This window comes from Eucalyptus grandis, chromosome 6 (assembly GCF_016545825.1).
Source record: "Eucalyptus grandis isolate ANBG69807.140 chromosome 6, ASM1654582v1, whole genome shotgun sequence".
Lineage (NCBI taxonomy): Eukaryota > Viridiplantae > Streptophyta > Magnoliopsida > Myrtales > Myrtaceae > Eucalyptus > Eucalyptus grandis.
In genome coordinates, this window is record NC_052617.1 from 26,643,973 (window position 1) to 26,667,833 (window position 23,861).

Below are 23,861 nucleotides of genomic sequence, written 5' to 3' on the forward strand. Positions count from 1 at the left end.
AAAGGACCTGTGCGTAAATAAATCCGAGCCTGTGCAAAATATAACAGGCAGGACCTTTCTCATACCGACCAATTAACACACGATATCAATTATTCAAATTTGCAAGGTTAAATTACAAGCCAAAACCTACCGAGCCAAAACAAGCAAGACCTCTGCACACGAGGGGGATGGGAAAGCGCCTAAAAACATGGAGTAGACTATGTGCATTCGACATTTAGAACAACAGGTTAAAAGGACCATAGATAAATCCAAGGCCACTGGACATGAAGGATCAAGCCCGCCCTTCCTGATCCTGACATGTACAAATAAGCAATCCCACTAAACATTAGAGGGAAAAATCCACCGATGCACTTCATCATGAAACATGGAAGATCAAGTAGACACCCTATCATAATTGTTTATAGCAACTATATGCAACGCCAACGGACACCGCAGCAAAAACAACAGCGAGTGCTGCATATGTATCTTCCCGCTCCCAACTCTCTAACCAAGTTGGCATTGAACAGACTTTACGCACACCAACACCTTTACCACTCTTTGTGCGGGGCAGCTTTTTGTTAGTCTTCCTTCCAGAAGCCAATTTCACAACCTTCTCATCTGTCCTCTCTGATAAAAGAGGTTGTTGACAACAAGATGAGCTCCCATTTCCCTGACAACAAGGCATAACCTCAACAGGAGTTTCAAAAACATCAGTCCTCCTCCCATCCATCCATGTCCCTGTTGGTTCTTTGCCCTTATTCACAGTGATATCACCTTCTAATTGGAACCTTTGCTCGTGTAACTTCTTCTGTGCATCTTCTGACAAACCCATTTGGCCCCTGTAGGTATAAGTTAATCCTTTGTCAACTGTTTGATGATTCAAACATGTTCAAGAAATAGGCATGGATATATATGCTCAAGAGACGCTGCATTGGACCCCAACAATAGAGAAAAGGGTCCTACTGCTGCATATAGCATGTGAAGTTCTGGGAGTTGAAGAACCTAACGACCAATCATATAACAGAGAGGTAAGTGCAAGTTCTGCATCCTAACTTGTGCATAAACTTCCAGTCAGCAAGGATCCATCTTACAAATGTTTTAGAGTATTTCCTTCTCTTACAATCAAATTCCAACTCTGTAAGGATACTTTACGCAAAGCTCTTAGAAAAGAAATCGAGGAAGCAGACTGAAAACAGCACACCTCAAATTCTGGAGAACAAGAAAATCAGGGAAAGACACAAGGGCAGCCTAAAATTAGAAGGAATAGCAGCGTTACCTCCACAGCCAGTCTACAATTTTCCCTTGCTCAATATGTTGCTCCAACAATATGGGCACATCATCTGGAGATACATATCCATACCTATACCACAATTCAGCAAGGAAGGTGGCATGACATAAGTCCAAAAGTCCATGGTCGAATAAAAGAGCACAAGCATCAATCAACCTACCAATGCCCCGAAATGGCTCCACTAAAATTTGGTCCAAATATTATGACATTTCCGGCGTAATCATGGCCCCCAACATGTGAACAGGGGCTAACAGTAACTTTACCATGGAGACCATGCAACTCTATCTCCTCCCTGAACCTACTAACAAGAGCAGGTCCACAGACTCCACAACGACGATCCCGTGATCCATGGGAACACACAAAAACAAAAAAACCATTTAGGGATTCGGGTGCTCCAGGAAGCCATTCGCCATCTTTAACGAGAACTTCTTCAACAAATGTATCAACGTCAAAATGTGTTAATCTCCTACATTCTCAGCAAATGTCAGTTCAGGATGGAAATAAATATAGGTAGGCCAAAGGTAATTCAAAGAGTAGCTGAGAATGGCTCAAACCAGATAACCTAACCGACCTGTATCTAATCATGTCTGGAAATATCAAAACATCCCCATTTGATGTCTCTGTACCATCATGCCCCTCGCAGATAGTTAAGCGGGTCTTTGTTTTGCAGGGAGAAAAGAGAAAGGAGATAAATTGTATCAGCAACAGTAATCGAGGAAGAGTTAGAAAGCAAACAGCAAGTAGGCAATATTGAACAAGCAAACTATGTTAATTAGTGAACACAAACAACTCCATGGTTTGATAAAATATAAACCACCAGTGGTTAGCCTCATTTACTTGTTTGACATACAACTACACCGCAACCACAATTAGGATCAGCCACAACAAGTCTGAGAAAAGTCTACTTGACTTTTCAACTGCATCTCAAACCTCAATGTACAATTACTAAAGGAAGAAACCGAGCATCTACATACAGGGTGTCTTATGAAGCAAGCTTTGTGTTCACACACGTGAGAACCACACAAGAGCCATCCATTGCCCCAAACTTACAACTTTAGATTAGTTAAGCTCTAATATGCGAGTAGAGGGGTATGAAAAGTTTACGATTATAAAAAAAGAGTTATGAAAGTGAAAAAATTAGCAGGACACGGCCACCACTTGTAAGAGTTTCTTCCTCTAATAATAGTACGTCATCAGAAAGAAACCATTTATGGCCATCCTTGTAAATTATATACAAGATAAGCTTAAACCAAAAAGATGGTAATCACCCAGAAAACTTACTTCTATATTGATCACTTCTAGCAAATACTCTGTCAAAAGTGCTCTACATTGTCATATCGAATTATCATTGATTAGGCCTTCATTACATTAAATGACAGCATTAAATTTTGATGATCAAATCTAGACAGCAGTAATGTTGCTATCTTTTGCAACATTTAGTTGAATGCAACAGAAAAGCCTACATTAACAGAACAGCAGACCAAAGATTCCCCTTGTTATACCTTGACTGAGCACCTAAACTATTCAGAACGTTCTGCCCTAAAAAAAAAAAAAAAAAAAAAAAACGAAAAGAAAGAACCTCTTAATCTGCTCAACTTTTAATAAGTTATAACACAGTACCTCACGGATTTGCCAATGCAATAATCAAATAATATCGTTGCTAGTATTCTCAAACTACAAAGTGGTGATTCCAGGAAACTTGAAATGCAAGAGAAAAAGAAAAAAGTAGAGACAGGTCTTCATGTAAACAAATTGCCTTTCTCTATCAGCTGCTTCCTTCTAGGGTCAAGACCATCATCAATATCTGCAACCACACGATTTCCCCTCATCCTCAGGTTAACTCAAAATCTGACCTTGAGCTATCATAAAAGACTCGAGGAATGAAGCAGCTAAATCTCTTTCCTTGAATAGAATGCTTACTCCTGCCATTATTACCCATCATCCAAAACCCAAATCTTCCTTCCTTATTGCTATCAATTCATATTACTAGTTAACTTTAGGGAAGTATTTGATTAGCAGGGTGAATAAAACATAAGAGATTTAAGTGCACAAGCAGGCCTTAATTAAATTCACTTAAACGCCCGGGGATAATCCGAAACCGCTAACTACATTCAAAGAATTGGAGCTAAGTTCATTTGATCATACAAGACAATTAGACTTTCTTCGATTAAAATTTAATAAATAAATAAATAAATAAAGCAAAGAAGAGAAGACAACCGCCACGCCCACTTGATTTCCAAGCCAAAATTGCTAGTCAACTCCACAACACCAATGTCAAACTTCTCCATATCACTTGTCCAACCAATCTAAACATCCAACTCGAGACCAAAAAATCAAACACCGAACCAAATACAGTTCAACCACACGCCCCCTTCGTCTCCGTTAGATTTCAACAAGCACGAACACTTCAAAAAAACGCTCGGTACAATCCGAATCCCGCCTCTCTCTCACCTCGTTCCTCATATCATTCTTCCTGGTCACCACGGCGGCGGAGAGCAACCTCGGCAGGCGATCGAACTCGGCGGCCTCGATCCTGGGGGGCCAGACCTTAGGGTTCTTGTAGCACAGGAAGACGTGGCGCTTGTAGAACTGCACGGTGCCGGCGAGCTGGGCCTGCCGGAACTCGGCGCGGGAGAAGCCGAAGAACTCGGCGTCGCCCCCGCCGTCGCCCCCGCCGCCGCCGCCGAGGAGGAGGTCCTCGTTCTGGAAGCTGCCCGGGGCGCTCCCGGAGGGCTCGGAGTAGAGGGCGAGGGGGTCGGCGACGGTGATCGGAGAAGACGACTGCGAGTGGTTGTTGGCGGCGAACGAGGCGAGCGCGTCCTCTCGGTCTCTGCTACTCGCGCTGGCCATTAGAGAGAGAGAGTCGTGGAAGTGGCTTTGAGAGAGAAAGACGGACGATATCGGGGCGCGACGTTTTTCAGGACTTCGGTCACCGACGGACGGGGAGACTAGACTAGGGGGAGCTATTTGACCCGACCCGACCCGACCCGACCGGCGGAGTGGGTCGTTCCGATTCCATTTGTGGGGCGAAGAAAATGTTGGTGGGTTTCCGTGAGGGGAAAGTGCGGTTTGACGATTGTTATAATCCTCCTTCCGAATATATAACGATATTTGCCCTTTTATGGAATTTTAATAATTAAGGAATTGTTTTGTGTCCACGATATAATTGTCAGGATATATTTTCTTGGATATTTAGTCTAGATTTCAAGAATTTATTGCTTATAAAACCAATAGATATCTTAATACGAATGATATGATTTTCTCATCATAACTCGGGGTTATCGGAACCTTGGTAGGAGGTGAATAAAATTAACATGAAATCAATGTAACCTTAGGGTAATGTAAAATTGTGACAAACCCGGAGTCCTTACTTGATAGAGACGGACGTAAGAGATTTGAAAAATCTTAACCTAGGCGACTAAGATATTACGAATTTAAAAGCAAATTTTAAAGAACCAACGTCACTAGATTTTACATTCACCACCTAATGGTTAGGGGTGGCAACCGTGGGCATCGTCAGCCCGTAGGGGCGATCCCAGCTCAGGGTTTTCCTAGACTTTCATAGGCAAAAAATTCGTCGAAAATTTGGGAATTACTGTTTCTTTGCCAGAATTCTATATATCAAGAAGAATGGGTTCGTCGGAAAAAATAATATATATATATATATGAGTGGCGAATGAGGGGGAATGAGTCGTAAAATGGCGAGCGCCTCTCAGATGAATTTTCATGGTTTTAACCTCTCTTTCTTCCAGTTTATTACTTTATTCTTACTTTTGACCTAACCAAGAGCCACTATTTCATTGTTCATTAAAAGTAAACTTATACGTTAGATGTTTGCATAAGAAAAGAGTTGCTAACCAAATTATTAATATATATGCACAAATTATTATAAATAGATGTAAATATATATGTATATATAATGCAGATTGCCCTTTCATGTATGAGGTTTCTAACCAAAGTTGAAAAGTTGCTAAATGCTTATAAACTGAAAAGTTTCATTTGTTTACGGAAGCCTTCTAACACCACATTAGATAATAATTAGAAGTTGCGCTTATACATATAAATCTTTCACGTGGTATAATTTTTCATTTGGAAAAAGTAAAATTCCAAGTGAAAAAAGTATTTATATATGTATGCGATCTATACTTTTGCACCAAGAAAAAGTCACTTTTAAGTCGGACGTCTCCATATGAAAAAACAGCCATCAATATATGAGTAAAAAAACATTTAAGTAACTTCTCCAATATAAATCACTTCCCATGTCGGAAAAAATGCTACTAAATTCTCTAAATCACAACTTTACTAAGTTGAGTCAATGAAAATGAGCGACTGTGCATTCTGAAAAGACCATATCCTTAATCGGTGCCTAGATGATTCTCCATTTCTTGCATGAATTACTAGGGTTTTCATTCTTTTCCTTCCTCGTTGAGGAAAATTAAAGGTTTGCGTGCACAAATGCGTAGATATCATCATTATAGGCATATTTGTTTGCAGGAAAGCAAAAAATGCTATGCAACAATCGATGTCAATTGAGATCATGCATCCAATTCAGCTCCTGCACGTGCTAGAGGAGACCCCCGTTTGATTATACACTACGGCATGAGTGAGAGGGATTGCCTATGGTACAACCACGAAATCACAACATGACAACCAGCAAAAGCTATCACAAAATAAGCATTGTCAAGACAAATACACATGGAATTCTACCGCAGCAAATATGTACCTGACGAAAGTCAAGAGAGATACCACCCGAGACAAGGAAAAATCTTAGAGCTTTGTGCACGAAAGCACGGAAAGAACCAAGCTTGGACTTGTCACTGGGGTCATCACAAGGGCTTGCTTGAGCCTTGATTCGCCAAAAAGGTCTTTATGAAAAGTGAACTACCACAAGGTTGAAATGACTTTATAGCTTCTCCTTGAAGAGATGGTAGCAACTGACACATCTAATCCCATCTGCAGTTTGAAACAAGCGATTTCCACAAACTCCTACCCACACAAATCACAGTTTTTCATGTTTTCCTTCCAAGCCAAGTTTCTACCAACCACCAAATCACTCCAATATGCAAATCAGAATTCTGCGTTCACCAATCTCCAATGTACAAATGAAGAATAGCCAAATATCCAGTTATCCAAAAGCAAAATCAAACGGGCTTCTCCCCAGGCAAATAAGAAGGAGACCCACCCTCGACCTGGTTCTTTTTCCTTTGAAAGATGCCACTGAGATTAGGCATAAGCACCTTCTTTGAGACGGAAGTCTTCTCCTTCTCTAGTTTTTTTACCTCCATAACTTTCTCAGGAAGGTTCTGCTTTTGAATCCTAAAATGTTGAGGAGATTGCTCATATGACTTCTCCGTCTCGGCTAAAATTCGGGAAGCAGCTTCAGTAGCCTTTTTCTGTTCTCTTTCACGCCACCTCCTGAGCTCCCCCTCCACAGCTCGCTTAGCTGCTTCAGCCATCTCTGCCCTCTTTAAAGCTGCCTCAGTTTCACCCTTCATATCCTCAATCTCTTTATGAGTTGTTTCCAATCTCTTGAGCGACTCATATTCACTTGCCTTTACAGCTTCCACCTGGGCCAAGGCAGCATCAACCTTCATTTGTGCTAATGTATCAGATTCCTCAACTTTTCGGCTTAGAGATTCAAACTCATCTCTGGAGATTGTGATATTGGCACCAGATTCGGAAGTAGAAGCACGAGCAGCAGTTGTTCTTTCGGATAGATTCTTAATCTGATCAAGTGCCCCAGTTTCTGCAGCTTTTGCTGCTTCTGCTTCTTCGATGGCAATTCTCAGATTCATCTCTGCTTCCTTGAGCACATCTTTGGTGGCTTCAGCTTCCTTTTTTAATGCCTCAGCTTCATTTTTCATCTCCTCTGCTTCCTTACGTGCATTTTCTGTTTCCATCGATAGCTGGTGCAGGGTGGCAATCATTTCATCTGAAGCCCCCCTTGCCTTGGATTCTTCAGCGAGGCATGCTTCCAGTTCAGCTTTACTCTTTCGAAGCTTGACATGCAGACTACCAACAAGTGACTCTGTTTCTGCTTCCTTTTGCTTGAGCTCAGCTTGTTCTTTCTTTACATTTTCTATCTCCTGCTTAAGAGACTCCAAAAGACTCCTAAGAGAGGTTTCCTCTTCTGCAACCTTCTTCAGTGACCCTTTAGCATCATCAAGCTCTGATGTGACAGTTTTCACAGACTCTAAATCAGAAGCCTTTGCATTTTCCGTTTGCTCTTTCAGAGACCCAATCTGGTTCACTGTATCAGCCAACTGTTCTTCAAGGTCTTTGGCCAGTTGAGGATCAAATTCCTTTTTCAAAGTAAGCAACTTATTCGCTGACTCTTCCAAGGTAGCTTTGCAAGACTGCCTCTGGATGTCCTTCTCTGCAAAAATCTTGGCTTGCTCTTGCTGTGACTGAAGGGTAGCAAGCCTCACTTGCCCAATTGATTCTTGTATCATTGAAATTTCCTTGGAAAGCTCACCAACTCTCTCCACGTTTGCTTTGGCTGCATATTCAGCTTCTTGCACTTGCTTGGAGGAAGTAATTTTCATCTCCACGACCCCATCACAATCCTGACGAACTTTCCTCAGCTCTTGCTTTGCAGCATCAAGCTCTGTAACGAGGGTGCTGTAATGTTCTCTGGCACTTTCTAAGTCCTGCTTCCAAGCTCCATCAGTCACAGAAGGGCCACCATTATTTGATTCTTCAAATTGATTTGCTTGATTCTTTGCCATCTCTGTTTGTTTGATTGCTAGTGTTTTGGATTCATTCAATGCATTCAGCTTATGGGTAAGATCATCCAATGTTCCCTTAGACTTCTCAAGTTCCTCAAGCACCTGGGATTTTGTAGTTTCAGCATTCTTCAATTGTTCCTTCAACTTGTTGAGCTCCCTCTGGGCCAGGTGAAGTTGGGTCTCCTTGGCCAATACTCTCTAGAGTGAAACACAAATAGCAGTTAACATAATATTACCTAGAAAGGGAGTAAAAACAAGGAAATTGATGATCTACCACTTGATCTAATAGCAAGTGACTTATTGTATCCCAAAAACAGCGATTGGAGAAGAAATGTGAAAAAGATTCAATAAGCCTAAAGAAACAACCAATCACCATGAACAACTGTGCCTAATCTTAAAAATGTGTTCATGGTCTTCTGCTTTCATCTAAATCTAAAGGAAGTAAAGCCAATTAAAAACATTCAGCATGCATCACATTAACATTCTCTCCCCCTACTCAACCAGAAGAATCACTAATGCTACATGTTTTTTTTTTTTTTCTTTTCGGGTGACATAAAATGACCAGGCAATTAAGATCTTTGTCTGCAGTTGCCTACCAACAAGAATATCCAAGTATCGGGGCCATATCTAGAAATCTAGGGGAAGAACCAAACACAAGAAGAAAATTCTCTTCTTACTTGTTTTCATTCAGATGATGCAGGAGTAACGGCTATTGAAGAAATCCCATGTAGTGCCCTATGTTCTTAACAAGTGTCAAACCAAGTAGCAAAGTGCAATAAGAACAGAGGGCTTCACATCTCTCTGACGCTTTATTCTGGTTAAGCAAGCTTGAATTGATGCATAGATAATTTGCAAAGGGAATGTGAATTTGAGCACTACTTCTGGAGAAAGTCAAGGAATGTACAAAGACCAATGGACACCCATACCTAAAATAAAGATTCTGGAGAAAGCTACTGCCTACTTCCATAGTCTGCAGTCGATCTGGATAGAATCTTCATCATACCAGTGGTGAGACAAAAAATGTACAGAGGTGCAAAAAAATGGATATCCCTCTTCTGCTCGAAAGGGGAAAAAAGGGCATCTATCCCAAGACAAGGATTCAGCTAGACAACATTAGACACCTCCGAGAAAAGTTTCCACATGTATCTTAGTAATCTCAAAGGTAAAAACCTATAACTCCAAGATCTTTTTGAGGAAGTCATGACAGTGGGAGCATCAGCTGTGCACGACCTTATGACTACATTCATAGGAACTATTCCAATAACTAGAGCCCATACAACAAGGAAAATATAAAGCAAACCTCAAATTGATGCATGATAACAGTATTGTTCCCTAAAACATTTCCAAGAGCATGGTCATATCAATTTACCTCTGCAGAGAGAGCTTTAGGCTTCTTAATAGCTGGCTTTTCTCCTGAGAAAGCACCTTCACCGAACATAGTCACTGCATCTTTGACAGATTGAAATGGTGCTCTCGTGTCTATCTCCCCGACCTCCACTTTGGGAGAGCCTGTAGTTTTTTGACGATCTTTTGCTACCATTTCACTTCAATATTTCTTGGTTTCTATCTTTGTATCTTTGTAAACCACCTGTTTGGTCCAATCATAAAAGATAAATTAAAGAACCAATTTAGGTTAGGGATGTAGGACTTAAATGACAGGTAAGAAGAAACCCATGCGATGACTGGCCATAAATGACCTGGGCCGAGATATAAAATCAAGCCAAAATTTCCCATCAGGGAGAGGCACACTGATGTTAGTCTACCACTAAATAGCACATTTGAAGGTATGACACAAGATCAAAACTAACACACTAGGTCAAACTCAAAAAGAAGCAAACCATCTCAGACACACGAACCACATAAGGGCAAACAAAGTCAAATTGCAAATGTGATAGTGCAGACAATTTTATTTTACCCCCAAAAGAATCTCCCGTGTGCTCATCACTTTGCGTTCCATCACCACAACGAAACCTTGAATGTATCGCGGGTAGCAGCCAAACAACAGCCCAGGGGCCAAATGAAACAACATTTAGAATCAGCTACAGTGAGCATCAGAACCACTACAGCATAGACCAATAACAAATCATCACTTTCAGCCAATAAACACATGTACTATCTAACGTCACTTCAGAAAGAAACGGCAATGGTGCCAGGAAAGCTGACCCCCCAAAAAAAAAAAAAAAAAAAGGAAAAAGAAGAAGAAGAAGAATACATTTAAGGTTAACCTCGAAAATCAGTTAAGGATGAACAGTTGCAGCTAAATTACTCATCATCCCGTGAGATGTATTCCTAGCTAGTGCATGATGGGACCACAACCACCCTCTATAAACCATTACAGAAGAAAAGTATATGCTCTAACCTCCATTAAAAGAAAAAAAGTTGGAGGTCGTGTATCCCAAATCCCAAGTACAAACGACAGCGATGGACATCTCTCGGCAAGGACTCCTAATTATGCAGAAAAACATTCACCGGGCAAATTCTCGGGAAAAAGGAAAATCGAATAGTCAAAGTGGGAAAAGCGGTCATAGACTATCTATCTACACAGCACCAATCAGTCTCGGGACACCGGCCGGAGCATGTGGCGACCGAGGAGGTACAACCAAAAAAAAATAAAGAAAGAAAGAAAGAAAGAAATTAGTCGCTAACGAGAACTACCTGATGGAGAAGACGCCGTTTGTTCAATCAATGAATCCCAATACACCTGCAGAGATACAGTCAATCATCACAACCGAAAAATCTTCAATCGAGATCATAGCCCAGTCCCTACTTCCAAAGAAAGCAACTACGTAACGACACGATCAGAAATATGAAAAGAAATTGGAAAACCGAAAAAGAGAGAATGACGGCGGCGAAAAGAAAGAAAGCGATGCAGAGGTTCGAAGTTCAAGGCCACTACCTGACAAAACTCAAGCCCCGTCCGTCCCGAACAGAACAGCGAGACTCACGCCATAAACCCTAGAAACGATTCGAAGCCGAGACGAGAAAGCGACGACCCGACGAGGCGCCACCCCCAACGCGTCTCCAACGCGGAGCTCACGAGAAGCGGGGAGCCCGCGATCATTCCCCGGCGCCGCGCTGCCCGCGCCCGATCACGGCCGAGGACGACTCCCGGCGGACGAGAACCGGAGGCGGCGAGGTCGGAGGCCGGAGCTGGTGGAAAAGACAAACACAGGAAGGGAGGAGGAGGAGGAGGAGAAGCTTCCTTCCTTCGCAGCCTTCGCCGGAGAGAGAGAGACCGCCGGAGCTCGGGGGAGGAGACGACGGCGACAGCGACAGCGATGGCGAAGGCGGGAAGAGGCTTTACGGCGAGAACAGTGGAGCTTTGATTGATCGAATGATTGCGGGCTTCTTCCGGACTTTCAGAGGCGGAATTCAGGAGAGAGAGAGAGAGAGAGAGAGAGAGGAGAGAGAAGAGAGTTGGTTTTGAAAAATGAAAAGGCGTAAGAGGCGAAAAGGCTCAGTTCGAGACAAATTTTTTATCAGCGAGTCAGTAGAGAGAGAAAGAAAAGGAAAGGGTTTTAGAGCGGAAAGAAATTGGGGCCGGGATCGGGTGCGGCGACTCAGCCTGCACCTTCCCTTTCCGGTTACTTAATTTGAGGGAAAATTTTAAATATGAGTACAAAAATATCCTTTTTCTTTTTTTAATGAAATGACGTGATAATTTTAAATAAGGATATAATGTTGTCAGTCACCGGCTGGTGCCGGCTAGATGTTTCAGCCGATTAATGATATTTTCGTCAAAATATGATTTTATATTTAAATTATTTTTGCTTTTCATTTTTATTTTAAAATTTTTTTAATCAGGGAGTCAGTAGAGGGAGGGAAGGGTTTTAGGGCGGAAATAAATTGGAGCCGGGATCAGGTGCGGCGACCCCTAGCCTGCACATTTCCTTTGCGGTAATTTAATAGGACGGTAAATTTTGGGGAATGGTTTCATCTCGCGGCGAGGAATCTTCGAGTAGATCCTCTTTCTGAAGTAATTCCTTATCGATTGGCTGCTTCGCCAAAACGAAAAATAAAACATTGATGTTAACGTGCTTTTCTTTCACGGAGACGTAAGATATTAAAAACATTCCTAACAAACAATTATTTATATTACTTGAAATAATTAATCGATAAATAAATTTTCATCATAGATAGCTAATTATATTTTTAAAAAAAATTGTTAACGATAAAAATATTTTTCACTTGTTTGTTTTTATAAGCGATGTCAACAATTGTTTTTAAGTGGAACATTTTATAAGTCATTCATTTACTACAAAATGAATAGAACATAAGAATACTTCTCACCGCCGGTAAAATTGGTAATGGTGGCAAACAACGATCGGCGACAACGGTGTACAACAACCGACAATGGCGTCCGCCAGCAATAAATGATGGAATGACGGCGATCGAGTTTGGTTTTTGATAGCTTTGTGGTGTTAAGAAATGTACAATGACCGACAACAATAAATGATGGGATGAGGGCGATAGAGTTTGGTTTTTGATAGCTTTGTGTTGTTAAGAAATGCGACATTAGGATGATGGTCGTTCCATGTGAAATTCAAAGCCGCGGTTTTAATTTCTCTCTAGATATAAAAATCGTACGTATTAGAATCTCATTTCCCGAAGAATTCGATTCCACATTGAACCGAACAATGCCTAGAACCTCTATTCTTTCCCTCCTAGCGAAGACTGAATGAGATTTTCCAAGTTCCCATTCTTACCTAAGGATGGAATCACTCCCTCTCGACCCTACTTGATCTCTTAATAAAATCAGATAAAGGTTACACAATTTTGGCTAACTATATAAATCATCCGCTAGTTCAAGCCCGCCACATTTCCAACCGGTCGATCCTAAATCCATATCGACACGTCTAGAATTATTTTTACCTTTTAACTTTTGCCCAGCGGAACTTTTGCGGCACTCGCGATTGGAAATCCTTTATTTACAAAATCCATAACACTTTTATTTTCGGTCGGATAAATCCGAAACACTCGAGAACGCCAACGCGTCGACGAGAAAAGGACGTGCCACGTCAGCAGGCGGCACCGGCCAGAGACAGCTCTGGCGGGTCGCTTTAAATGAAAAAGAGGACGTGGCGGGTGTAGAGAGAGAGAGAGAGAGAGAGAGAGAGAGAGATTTGGCAGTGGATGGTGTCCGTCGCTTACGTGCTTTACATCCTCGCATGTCACGCAGACATCCTGCTCCGCCGCCCAATGAGATCCCGACACGCGTCCGGGGTTTGGTTGGCCGTTTCGTCCCGTTCGACGCTCGTCTAATTGGATTCGAACGGATTAGGGAGGAGATCCGATCGCCCCGAAAGTCTCGATTTTTCGTTAGGTAGACAAAAGCAGCCATTACGAACCGCGACGCCGTTGACTTTGACTCTTTTTCCTTGACAAAGTAGATGGATGGATGGATGGATGGACGCTTCTTCATCCGCCTTCGCTCGTCAATCGATTTGATACTGATCTAGATGCATCGATTTTGACACGCGAAGGCATTAATAGTTTCCCTTGGTTAACCTATTAGATCATGCCATATCTTGGTCAGACAATGATCACGTATACTAGATAAAATTTGTTGTTGAAAATAGATTATCGTATGCCATAACGAATGTCAATCTCGAACTTTTAAATTATAGTGAACTTACGATTAGAAATAAGCAAAAGAATCAGAACCTACCTGGACCATCCGAAACCGGATCGGAATCACTCGAAACCGGTGGTTCTTGAAGGAACCGGTCTAATTCCTAATTTCATGGGCTAATCTGTCCACTCACCAACTTGAACTGGATTTATTATATTATAATGATTTATTAATTTTTAATATTAAAAAATAGAAATTACTAATTAACAAACCCAAATTAAATAATTAACCCAAATCAAATAATTTAAAAAATTAAAGTGGGTAATCTAATATTATACTAGTCAAACTAGATGGAGAGGTCCTAATCCTAAAGCTAAAAAGTCCAAAGCGTGCACCTTGACTAAACGGCAAGCAGTTAGTGGGCAAAAGGTAAGCACACGAAAAAGCAAGAGGAGGAGAAGAAGAATAGGTCAGGCGAAAAACCAACAATTTCGATCAAAAATCAAAGTTGTTTCATGTCAAGATTGAAACTTTTAATAAACCCAAGAACCCCTTCGGGCTAGGGTTTGTGGGGAAACCCTCGACGACAGCAAGTCTGTCCGTCCGTCCCTTTCTCTATTCAGCCCTCCGGAAAATCGTTGTCGCCCTTGACAGCAGCAACTTGTGGCTTTTGACTTATAATTAATTTTATCTTCTTTTACTTTCAACATTATGTTTTGATTTATAGTTGTTGTAGCTTTTGGATTCTAGTATATTACTTTATATGAAGAGTACTCATGGCGGGATTTAGAAACTAATGGTATTATTGGTGAGACCAGTTCCATGGATCCACTCGAGAACCGGACCGAACCGGCGGTCCGATTTCTGGGTGGACCCTGGTTCAAATTTTTCAGAGCTGGTCCTTAGCGGGCAATTCCTGATTCTAGATCGATAATTGTCCGCCTGAACCATACACACCCCTACTTACGATAACACTCATAATAGTAATGGTGTATTTAGTAACAATTATGTTCCCTTAAACAATTTTTGCTTGGAGATAAAATTTTATTTTATTTTACTACCTCGACAAGTTTCTAAGCATTTGAAGGTGTTTGGTAATTATTCAAAATTTATATTATTGGAATATAAATACATTAGTTACTACCCTTAAATTCTTTTTTGGCTTAAAAATTCTTTTAATTATTTAATATATTTATTACATTTTTTTCTTTTTCTTTTTTATCATTTTCTTCTTCTTCTTCCTTAAGCCAATCGCTTGAATAAGAAGAAGAAAAAAAGAGAAAAAAAAAATTGAATTGATTATGGAATTGGAATTGTTCCTGAAAATAAATAAACTTTTTTTTTGTACTTTTTGATTATGTTCTAAATTTATTCCCTAGAGCAAATTTATTCTCGAAAACAAAAAAAGCTACCAAACAGATTTATGTTCATTTTTTTTTTTTTTAGTTTCAAGAAACAAAATAATATAATAAGACACTGTTTGGCCACTTTTAAATAAGGTCTAATTATACCGATTGCATACTCTCGCTTTTCTTATAAGAGAAGAAAGAAGAGCTAAGAAGAAAATCGGGATTGCACTAGCAATGTGACCACAAAAATTCACTAATACCACTATCGCGATAGGTGATGAACCGTGAGACCATTATTATGTACCTAGCGTAATTCACCCGTTTGACGGATCTAGCTTGGGAGCCTATTGATGCATAAGTCACAATAAGCTCTGGGTAATTTTAGAATGAAATTAAGCTTGGGAGAGACAACAAATTATTGAAATTCTCCAAATCTCAATTCTATAATCATTTTGGGCTTGGGGGGAGTTCACGTGACGAAGCACGCCGGGGGGGGCCACGCGATCACGTGCCGAATGGTCAGACCAGAAAAGAAACGACGAACCAAACCCCAGAGAGACAAAATAATAACAACAGCAAAAAGCCTGCGAGATCGAAATCCGCGAGCTCGAAGCGCGCCCCCGAGGAGGAAGGAAGGAAGGAAGAAGCTCCCTCGGCCTCCGCATCTTCTCCTCAGTCGCCTCTCGAGCTCCGTGCCCGGTCGCGGTCGCTGCGTCTTCGAGCCCGCTTCGCAGTGATCTCGCTCTGAACGAGTTCTAAGGTAGAACTGTCTCTCTCTCTCTCTCTCTATCTCTCTGTGTTTTGGGCATGTTTCAATCTGTCTGATGCTTCTTTATAGATCGTTCCTCGGTTTTCTTTGGTTCTCCCCGCTCGAAGCTTTTCGACCCATGTCCCCATCTGCGCCAATTACGAATGGGATCTGCGTGGACGGGTTGTATGCCTCCGCGTGTGAGATGGGTTGGACGCGCTCGGTTTCGATCGTGTCGTCTTCGTTTTGTTTTTGGTTCTTTGAATGAGTCGTCGATGTGCTAATGACTTGGGTTTTTTTTTTTTCCTTTTTTAAATTTGAGGGTTTGGGTTGTGTGCGTCATCGCGGATGTATTATGGGTTCCCTTTAGTTGCTTCCTATCTAGAGCTTGGTTGGATTGTTTTTGCCGTTTACTAATTGTCGCGAAGGTAGAATCTGTATAGAATCTTGCCTCTGGGTTTGTCTCTTCTCTCGTCTGGTTTCTGAATTGTGAAAACAACAGAAGACATTAAGATGTTTCGAGTGTTTTTCTGGGAATACATAAGGTCTTTCCAGCTCCATCCGTTTGGATTTCTGTTGTGCAAAATATGTGCCGCTGTAAATCCATGTTTGTGAGTACTACTGTCGCCAAATTTTGTAATTGCCACCCTCAATGGCTGAATTGGGTTTCACTGTAAAATAGTTTCTTCTTTAATTTAGGACTCTCTAGATTCTGTTGCCCCATGTGCTGTTTTCTTGATATGTTCCATATGTAATTGACAGATGGGTTGTCCATCGTTCCGGCATGTCCTTGTCACAATGCTGGCGCTGTTTTTGAGCCTCCAAGCTGTGTCCGGGATTAGATTTGTCATTGACAGGGAGGAGTGCTTCTCTCACAATGTTGAATATGAAGGGGATACAGTGCACATTTCTTTTGTCGTGATCAAGTCTGACTCGTCTTGGCATTATAGTCAAGATGGCGTCGATCTTCTGGTAACCTCCATATAAGTTCCTTGGTTTAGCTAAGTTTTTCATTAGATTAATTGCATGGTCATGTTCTGCAACCTTGATTGGCTGTGATGTTATCTCTCTCTCTATCCACCGTGCACATGTATTGATATGTGTTGCACCTTTGTCTAATGCTTTAGAGTGAATGGCTAATCTGACTGCTAAACTTGAGTGGTTGCATTATAGCAACTGGGCTTGCACTGGATAACATTGCAGGATGTAGATGCTCCAGCACTCTACTGAAATGCATTTTAGATTTGGTTGATAAAATATGCACAGAAACAGACATAATTTTTCCTGCTTATGACGCTCTAATCGATGATGGATATATAATCTTTTGGGTTCAGGCTTAATTAGTTGTGTGGGTGAAGTTTGTTTTGTGCTGATGCCTCTGGTCTTTGGATTTTAAGAGGTGGAAATTGAAAAGAGTGCACATTTGGTGTTTCTTGGCGGGTTGCCTGAGAAAGGGGTCTTGGAGTAGCTTTCAGTCCTTATGCTCGCGCCATATGGGACAAGGGCCCTCCCAATCATTCTTTCTCAAAGACTTCTGTATTGTTGGATGGCTTATTTGTTTGATTTTAACCTGACGTAATCTATTGGCATGAAGAACCAACAATGTGAATTGAGAAGGGTCTTTCGCAGCATTGATTGTTGGAAATCGATTTCCCATGGATGCTACATTTAGACTTTTGAGTAGTTTTTTCTCTTCATGAAGTGTTATATCACGCAGGATAGGATGTAGTATGTTCATATGAACAAAAACTACGTAAAATGATTGAGCTTGAAAGTTGACAATTTCTTCATGGGTTTTCCCTCTCATATTTTTCCTGAGTGGCTTCTTTCTGTGTGCTTCATTCATGTGGAAGTGCCATTGCCAATTGGTTATCTTTCAATTTTCTTGAAATTGCTAGGTGAAGGGACCTTCTGGTGATCAGATCCATGACTTTCGCGACAAGATAAGCGAGAAGTTTGAGTTCATCGCTCATCATAAAGGAGTCCACCGTTTCTGCTTCACTAACAAGTCTCCTTATCATGAAACCGTCGACTTCGACTTACATGTTGGGCATTTCACATACCATGATGAGCATGCAAAAGATGGTAACGCGTGCCTCCTGTTGCCATCACTGATCCTTCTTTTTATTCGCCTGGAGAATGTGAAGATATAACTTTAGTTTCTGTTTGTTTGTGCATGCAGAGCATTTCAACCCTTTAATGGAGCAGATCGGAAAATTAGAAGAAGCTCTTTACAACATTCAATTCGAGCAGCACTGGCTAGAGGCTCAGACTGAACGGCAAGCAATAGGTATATGATGAATTCTGTGTATCTTCTAAAAGATTAATCTTCAATCATGCCCGAGTATATTGGGGAACTTAGTACGCATTACTCAATGCTTTCGTTTGAACATGTCATGCTGTAGAGCTCTGCCCTAGTTGATAAGCAGACTAACAAGAGCTTTGCAATTTTAGCAGTTGATTCTGATTTATGTCGGTCCTTATTATGTCGGTGATGCAGTGAATGATTTGATGAGCCGGCGGGCAATTCATAAGGCCTTTTTCGAGTCAGCAGCACTCATTGGAGCAAGTGTTCTTCAAGTTTACCTGCTCCGTCGTCTATTTGAAAGGAAGCTTGGGATGTCAAGAGTATAGTTCTTGTCGTGTCGGATAAGCAGTTGAATTATTTGCCGGATATTGATGCTTCTCAACATGAGCGGACGCATCTTCCCACTCTTACTGGACATGTACAGATACCGATCTAGTGATAGATTTTTGTTTGCCTTTAGAACTAGCGATAGATTGATTCTCCAGATTAATCTATTACATGTTCAGGAAGTACCATGCGATTTTACGTTCTTGGATGATACAAAGCCAATTCCTTTGCCATTTCTCCCCTGATTTAAGGCCGTTGAGTCGTTGTCTGCACATCGCCTGGCGGGGCATCGACCCAGGAATTTCTTAATTCCCGCAACATCACGACACCATATATAAGGACGCAATCTATATCCAATGAAAATAGATCTTTCACCGGCCATTCCACGCAGCTACATTAGACAATTTGGTAGATCGTTGAGTGGAAAGAAAACCTTCACACGCTCGTCTATTGTCTCTTGCAACGAATTTCCTCTAAAAGAAGCCAACGACGTTGCATGTGTGAGCGTACTAAATTGTCTCGCAATGAGAAGAATGGTGTCCCTGATTTTAGCTTAAGGACCGAATAGGAGGTATCTTCACGACTAAAATTCGGATACAGCACTGGATGTAACTAATAAGCAAATCCCAGGAGAGAAGACAGTGGCAGGAACAAGGAAAGACCAAAAAGAATTTCTTATTTCACAAGCAAAAACCACTTCAACCCGTACAATGAGAAGTAAACAAATGTAACAACGAAATGCTGTAAACCCCAGAACATAAGAGAAGGCAGAGAGAGAGGAGAGGGGAAACAAATAATAACTCATCTCCTAATAATAACCAGCAAAATAGCAGACCGATTACAGCAGCGGACGTGGATGTCTCCATTTAATCGTAATCAATCCCCACAAACCGTGAGATTTACAGAACAAACAACAATCCCAGCAAGACACATCAGCCCCCAACACCTTCGGATCTCCTTGACAAACTGCGGGGCTAGCAAGAGATAGACTCACGTGTTCCTGAGGCTTTTACAGGAAGAGATCCTCGTCAAGATTCTGCAGGTGAGCTCTGGATGCAGCATAACCACTTCTTCTGAAAAATGTCCATATGCAGAACATCAGGGAGTTAGGTTTAGGGTAACCATAAGAAAGCCCAGAGAGATAAAGTCTATATTCGATAACCTATGATGACGCTGAATTTATCTGGGTAAGAACCTAATAGTGCAACACAACACCAAATCAGATCCAACGTATGGACTGTATTCCAGGTCTATCGTTAGTGGTACTCTAGATATGATAGCAATTAGCTCATTCAGCTTCACTGTGGAATGCCGATACCTTCCATCAGTAGATCATAAGAGAACTTTCCAGATAATGGCAAAAATACAATGATCCTTATTATTACCTCGATTTAGGTAAAACCTCTGTACTAATCCACCACCTACTAACCTTTCTAAGAGTATTACAATCTTCTATGTTGATTTGGTGCCACTTTGCCTAGATTTTCCCACTCATATGCAGTCTATCTTATGCACACAACCAACACTTTTTCTCCCAGATAGTGTATCTCAGATCATTCTAGTTTAATCTGACTTAAGAGAGTTCCATGGATGGAACAGTCTACAAAAGTTTCTTTATTGTATGTCTATAAAGTGGGCAAGTGATGCTGGCAGGCTTCTCATGCATTACTTTAGAGAAATATCAAGAAACTCTCACAGTTGGCGGCTTGCCGGGATCAACTGTATGCTTGGTCTGAGCATCAGCCTTTCCTGGAGATTCAGGCTTGCCACCGGTCTTTTTCTCATCTCTAGCCTTGTTGAAGATGACAGTAAATCCCTCAGCAGAAGCGGGGTCATTGACATCCCATTCGCCAAACTTTGGCAGTGGTTGACCCTTTTCCTGTCAAGGAAAATAAAGAAATCTAAATCAAAATTAAAATAGCTGAATCAAGTATACAATTAAGAGTCATATATGAGGTTATCGTGCATGGAACAAGCCATGAATAAGGACTGTGAAACATAAATGTCCACTGAGGTGTTAGCTTATCTAGAAAGAATCGGGATAACATGAACAAATCAAAGAATGCTCAATTGAAAGAGAATAAAACCAACTAAAAATGATTTTCACCCAAGAGAATGAGCACCATAAAGAAAATTCTGTGGTTTAGGTTATCTAAAAAAACTAATTACAACATGGAAAGTGGCATGGGACAACATGATTGCATAAATTGTTGACTAACCACCTATACTACCAATAATAATGCTACAAATACCAAGGGCGAGACTGATACCAACACTGTTGACTGACCACTGTATTTAAAATTTATTGCACACAACACTGTTTGACTGCACATGTAATACAATCGCAAACTTACGATATTCCTAACAGTCTCCACCTCCGCCTGTCACCATATCAATTGATCAGTCGATCATCAAATAACACCGCAAACTTAAAATTTATCGCACACAACACTGTTGACTGACCACATATAATACAGTCACAAACTTACGATATTCCAAACAGTCTCCACCTCCGCCTGTCACCATATCAATTGATCAGTCGACCATCAAATAACACCGCAAACTTAAAATTTATCGCACACAACACTGTTGACTGACCACATATAATACAGTCACAAACTTACGATATTCCAAACAGTCTCCTCCTCCGCCGGCCACCATATCAACTGATCAGTTGACCATCGAATAATACCACAAATTTAAAATTTATCACACGCAGCAGAAGTAACTAGACCAGATTGGATGGCCGGCTCCTAAGAATTTCCCCCCTTATCTCCAATTTCATCTGGACTTGCTTTGTAACAAATCCGACTAAAGTCCAATCCCATCCTAAGCTCTTTATTGATCTTAATATCTACTCGGGCACCACTGGAAATACGTCCAAATCCGGAGAAATCTTGAACACGCTTATTCAAGAGAAGCTCTCCGCAGAAAACCCATTTCTAAGTTCACGAATTCCGTCCCTCCCGCACTTTCTTTTTCGCAAAATTAAAGACTCCCAAGCTCGTTAACTCGCCAAACGGCACTGAAACTGGAATTCTCTAAAGGCAGCGAAAACCCGAAAACCCGAACCCCCGAAAAACCCGACCCGAACTGCAGAGTCACCAATAAGTCAGTCATTTTCACACCACAAGAAGCACAAAAGCCGAACACTCCAAACACTCCAATCGACGCGACTCGCACCGATCGGCGCAGGCGAAATCGCGAAGATCGTCGCGTCGCCGCCGCGGGCCGGGGGGAAGGGATCAAACTCAGCGACAGCGGAAATCGGGAAACGAGAGATTGCGACAATCTCTCCGAGAGAGCCGATGGAGCTTAAGAGAAACCACGCACCATCGGTCATCAACAACAACAACAACAACACCAGCAGCAGCAGCAGCAGAAACTGAAGCAGCGAAAGCTTCGAGGAAAGAGGGGCCCCACCCCCCGATTCCGATGGAAACCGCGAGGGGTCGCGACGATCGATCGGAATTTGCTTCGAGGAGAGAGAGAGAGAGAGAGAGAGAGAGAAGAAAGCGTACCGACATGAATTCCAGGAATTAGCGACCGGAATTTTCCCGAGAAAGTAGAATGACTAGGCACACGTCTGCGAAAATAGAGAGAGAGAGAGAGAGAGAAAGAAGAGAGAGAAGAGAAAGGAGGGGGCCGGAGGCTGGACCTCTCGCCATGTGAAATAGGCGATTTTCTTTCCCCCTTTTTTTTTTTTTGTTTTTTTGGGTGGGTGCGCCTCTCGCCATCCCTCTCGCCATCCCGCTAGGTTAACGGCGTTTCGCTCGACCTAACGGTGACGGAGAGAGGCCTGCCGACGCCGTTGATAAGGATGTTACTTTGGCCCGCAGCGGAGTGATTCCTCGGACTCCGTTTGTTTCACGAAAAACGTGTGGAGAAACATGTTTCTCCATTTGGCGCTTTGTTTGCTCGGAAAATTAAGTCAATGGAAAATGTTTTTTAAAAATATATATTTTAAATTCAAGAAAATAATTTGCTCTTTAAAATATCGTAAATCATATTCTAATACATGACAAGATATTGACATTTAGAACCAAAACTTTAGTGTAGTTCTCGGGTCCCTAATGTCTAAGACCAAGTCTTCGACACCTAGGCCCGAGTCCATTGGGGCCAAGCCCATGATCCCATGATCCCAGTGCCTAGGTCCTTGAACCTAAGTCGAGGTTGGACCTAAAGCCCCCGGCGTTAAAGCCCCGTGCCATGGCACCCAAGTTTGGGTCCACAAAAGTCGATTGCTGAATCCTGATACCCAAGCTTGAAATTCCTAACACCTGACCTTGGGTCCTTGACACTCAAGGTTTGGTCTCCACCACTCAAATCAGGTCCACAAATGTCATGCCAAGATCCTCGACACTTAGGCTTAGGTCCCCATTCCTGAGCTAAGTTTTATTGAGACTAATACCTTGGAAGCTGATGCCTATGTCCAAGTTCACTAAGGCCAAGCCTAGGACCTTGATGCTAGTGCTCAATTCCATTAAGGTTGGGATTGGTGCCTTTGAGCTCGTACTTCGGCCATCAAGGCCAAGCTCACATGCCAAGTGCCCATGCCCCAATCCTCAAGCGCATGGGCCAAGGTCCATCGAGACCGGGCTTGGGAATCTGGTGCACATATCCGGTTCCAAGCTACCCATATACAAATTACTAGTTTCTTAATAGCAAATGTCTATTTAGAAAATCAAATCGAATTTTCATACCAATAATCGAAAATATTTTTTATTTCATTTTCATTTTTAAGCCAAACAACAGAAAATTATTGTTATTTTTTTTGGAAATTGACTTTCTGAATTTTTATTTTTTTCAGACATGTCACATTTTTTGCGAAATAAACTTAGCCTTAATATTTTCGAATTAGAAGGGGCTGTTGCCGATTCAACTCAAGTGGATCATATTTCTTCGTGGTTCCACTTCTTCAAAATATATTTGTGGGCATTTCTTTTGGTCCATGAATTCGATTCTAAACTTGAGTAATTGAATTTGAAATTCGTTCGAAATCTCTTTACTTTTGAGGTGCACTTAGCAACGGCCATCAGACGGTGCCATATCGTTGCCTGTACTCCTCAAACATCGATGAAATTAGGTAAGCTCAAATTCTTGCGATTTTTGTGCAAGTAGCGCTCCGAACCCCGCCATCTTAATTCTTGAGTCTCGGACTAGAATGCGTAGATACCAAAAAAGAAGATTTCATGGAAGCACTTGAGCAGTATCTTCTTCTATGGTGGCTGATTGCTGCGAAATCAGGTAGAGACCTCTCCGGGCTCCCTTCCACATCTCATGCACGGCATCTCCATCTCTTGCACTCTCTAGGGGGGCCAGCGCTTGTTGAGGTGTGGTTCATTCTCCCCATTGACAAGAAAGCATGGGATCCCGCTCCTCAGTGAGTTGGCGGGGGTTAGGGGCCGCCCTAGCAGGCAGCGCTCCCGAGCCACCAAGGGTTCTTATAATTTTGAGCCCATATTTTATTGGTAGTTTGGATTTTGGGTCATGAATAACTACTAAGTATATATAATCTCTTTCTTTTGTAACTAAGGAATATAGCGGAGAAGTGTGATGTGC

General features: G+C 41.7%; 4 protein-coding genes across 5 annotated transcripts; 1 reads left to right on the plus strand and 3 right to left on the minus strand.

Moving 5' to 3' along the window:
• Positions 1 to 39: 39 nt before the first annotated feature.
• On the minus strand, positions 40 to 4,275 carry LOC104449112. Its single transcript, XM_010063135.3, has 5 exons — positions 3,719 to 4,275; positions 1,839 to 1,924; positions 1,428 to 1,733; positions 1,256 to 1,339; positions 40 to 818 (listed from the first exon to the last, which is right to left on the minus strand). Exons 1-5 carry the CDS (start codon positions 4,115 to 4,117, stop codon positions 389 to 391), a joined length of 1,305 nt encoding a protein of 434 aa, XP_010061437.2. The 5' UTR covers positions 4,118 to 4,275; the 3' UTR covers positions 40 to 388.
• A 1,503-nt stretch (positions 4,276 to 5,778) lies between these two features.
• LOC104449113 (WEB family protein At5g55860) lies at positions 5,779 to 11,472 on the minus strand. The gene is made up of 4 exons (XM_010063136.3): positions 10,892 to 11,472; positions 10,651 to 10,696; positions 9,365 to 9,583; positions 5,779 to 8,193 (listed from the first exon to the last, which is right to left on the minus strand). The coding sequence occupies exons 3-4, from the start codon at positions 9,533 to 9,535 to the stop codon at positions 6,409 to 6,411; spliced, it is 1,956 nt and encodes a 651-aa protein (XP_010061438.1). The 5' UTR covers positions 9,536 to 9,583; positions 10,651 to 10,696; positions 10,892 to 11,472; the 3' UTR covers positions 5,779 to 6,408.
• Positions 11,473 to 15,455: 3,983 nt separating this feature from the next.
• LOC104449114 (transmembrane emp24 domain-containing protein p24beta2) lies at positions 15,456 to 18,532 on the plus strand. The gene is made up of 5 exons (XM_010063138.3): positions 15,456 to 15,676; positions 16,427 to 16,636; positions 17,563 to 17,749; positions 17,847 to 17,954; positions 18,165 to 18,532. The coding sequence occupies exons 2-5, from the start codon at positions 16,427 to 16,429 to the stop codon at positions 18,296 to 18,298; spliced, it is 639 nt and encodes a 212-aa protein (XP_010061440.1). The 5' UTR covers positions 15,456 to 15,676; the 3' UTR covers positions 18,299 to 18,532.
• A 422-nt stretch (positions 18,533 to 18,954) lies between these two features.
• Positions 18,955 to 21,973, minus strand: LOC104449115 (protein NOI4-like). Of its 2 annotated transcripts, none has more exons than XM_010063140.2 (3): positions 21,821 to 21,973; positions 19,996 to 20,178; positions 18,955 to 19,372 (listed from the first exon to the last, which is right to left on the minus strand). In XM_010063140.2, the coding sequence occupies exons 1-3, from the start codon at positions 21,824 to 21,826 to the stop codon at positions 19,328 to 19,330; spliced, it is 234 nt and encodes a 77-aa protein (XP_010061442.1). In that variant the 5' UTR covers positions 21,827 to 21,973; the 3' UTR covers positions 18,955 to 19,327. The 2 variants fall into 2 exon arrangements, with proteins under 2 accessions (XP_010061442.1, XP_039171374.1); XM_039315440.1 differs by lacking the exon at positions 21,821 to 21,973 and adding an exon at positions 21,633 to 21,806.
• Between the last annotated feature and the right edge of the window lie 1,888 nt (positions 21,974 to 23,861).

Excerpts from the sequence above, each read along its gene's own strand:
- LOC104449114 (XM_010063138.3), top strand. The coding sequence starts at position 16,427 with ATGGGTTGTCCATCGTTCCGGCATGTCCTTGTCACAATGCTGGCGCTG. Across the intron at positions 16,637-17,562 it reads AAGATGGCGTCGATCTTCTG|GTGAAGGGACCTTCTGGTGA; the intron begins GTAACCTCCATA and ends TGAAATTGCTAG. Across the intron at positions 17,750-17,846 it reads TGATGAGCATGCAAAAGATG|AGCATTTCAACCCTTTAATG; the intron begins GTAACGCGTGCC and ends TTGTGCATGCAG.
- LOC104449115 (XM_010063140.2), bottom strand. Across the intron at positions 19,373-19,995 it reads ATCCCGGCAAGCCGCCAACT|AAGAAGTGGTTATGCTGCAT; the intron begins GTGAGAGTTTCT and ends GACATTTTTCAG.
- LOC104449112 (XM_010063135.3), bottom strand. The coding sequence starts at position 4,117 with ATGGCCAGCGCGAGTAGCAGAGACCGAGAGGACGCGCTCGCCTCGTTC. Across the intron at positions 1,925-3,718 it reads AGAATGATATGAGGAACGAG|ACCCGCTTAACTATCTGCGA; the intron begins GTGAGAGAGAGG and ends TGCAAAACAAAG. Across the intron at positions 1,340-1,427 it reads GGAGCCATTTCGGGGCATTG|GTATGGATATGTATCTCCAG; the intron begins GTAGGTTGATTG and ends ATTGTGGTATAG.
- LOC104449113 (XM_010063136.3), bottom strand. The coding sequence starts at position 9,535 with ATGGTAGCAAAAGATCGTCAAAAAACTACAGGCTCTCCCAAAGTGGAG. Across the intron at positions 8,194-9,364 it reads CTAAAGCTCTCTCTGCAGAG|AGAGTATTGGCCAAGGAGAC; the intron begins GTAAATTGATAT and ends GTTTCACTCTAG.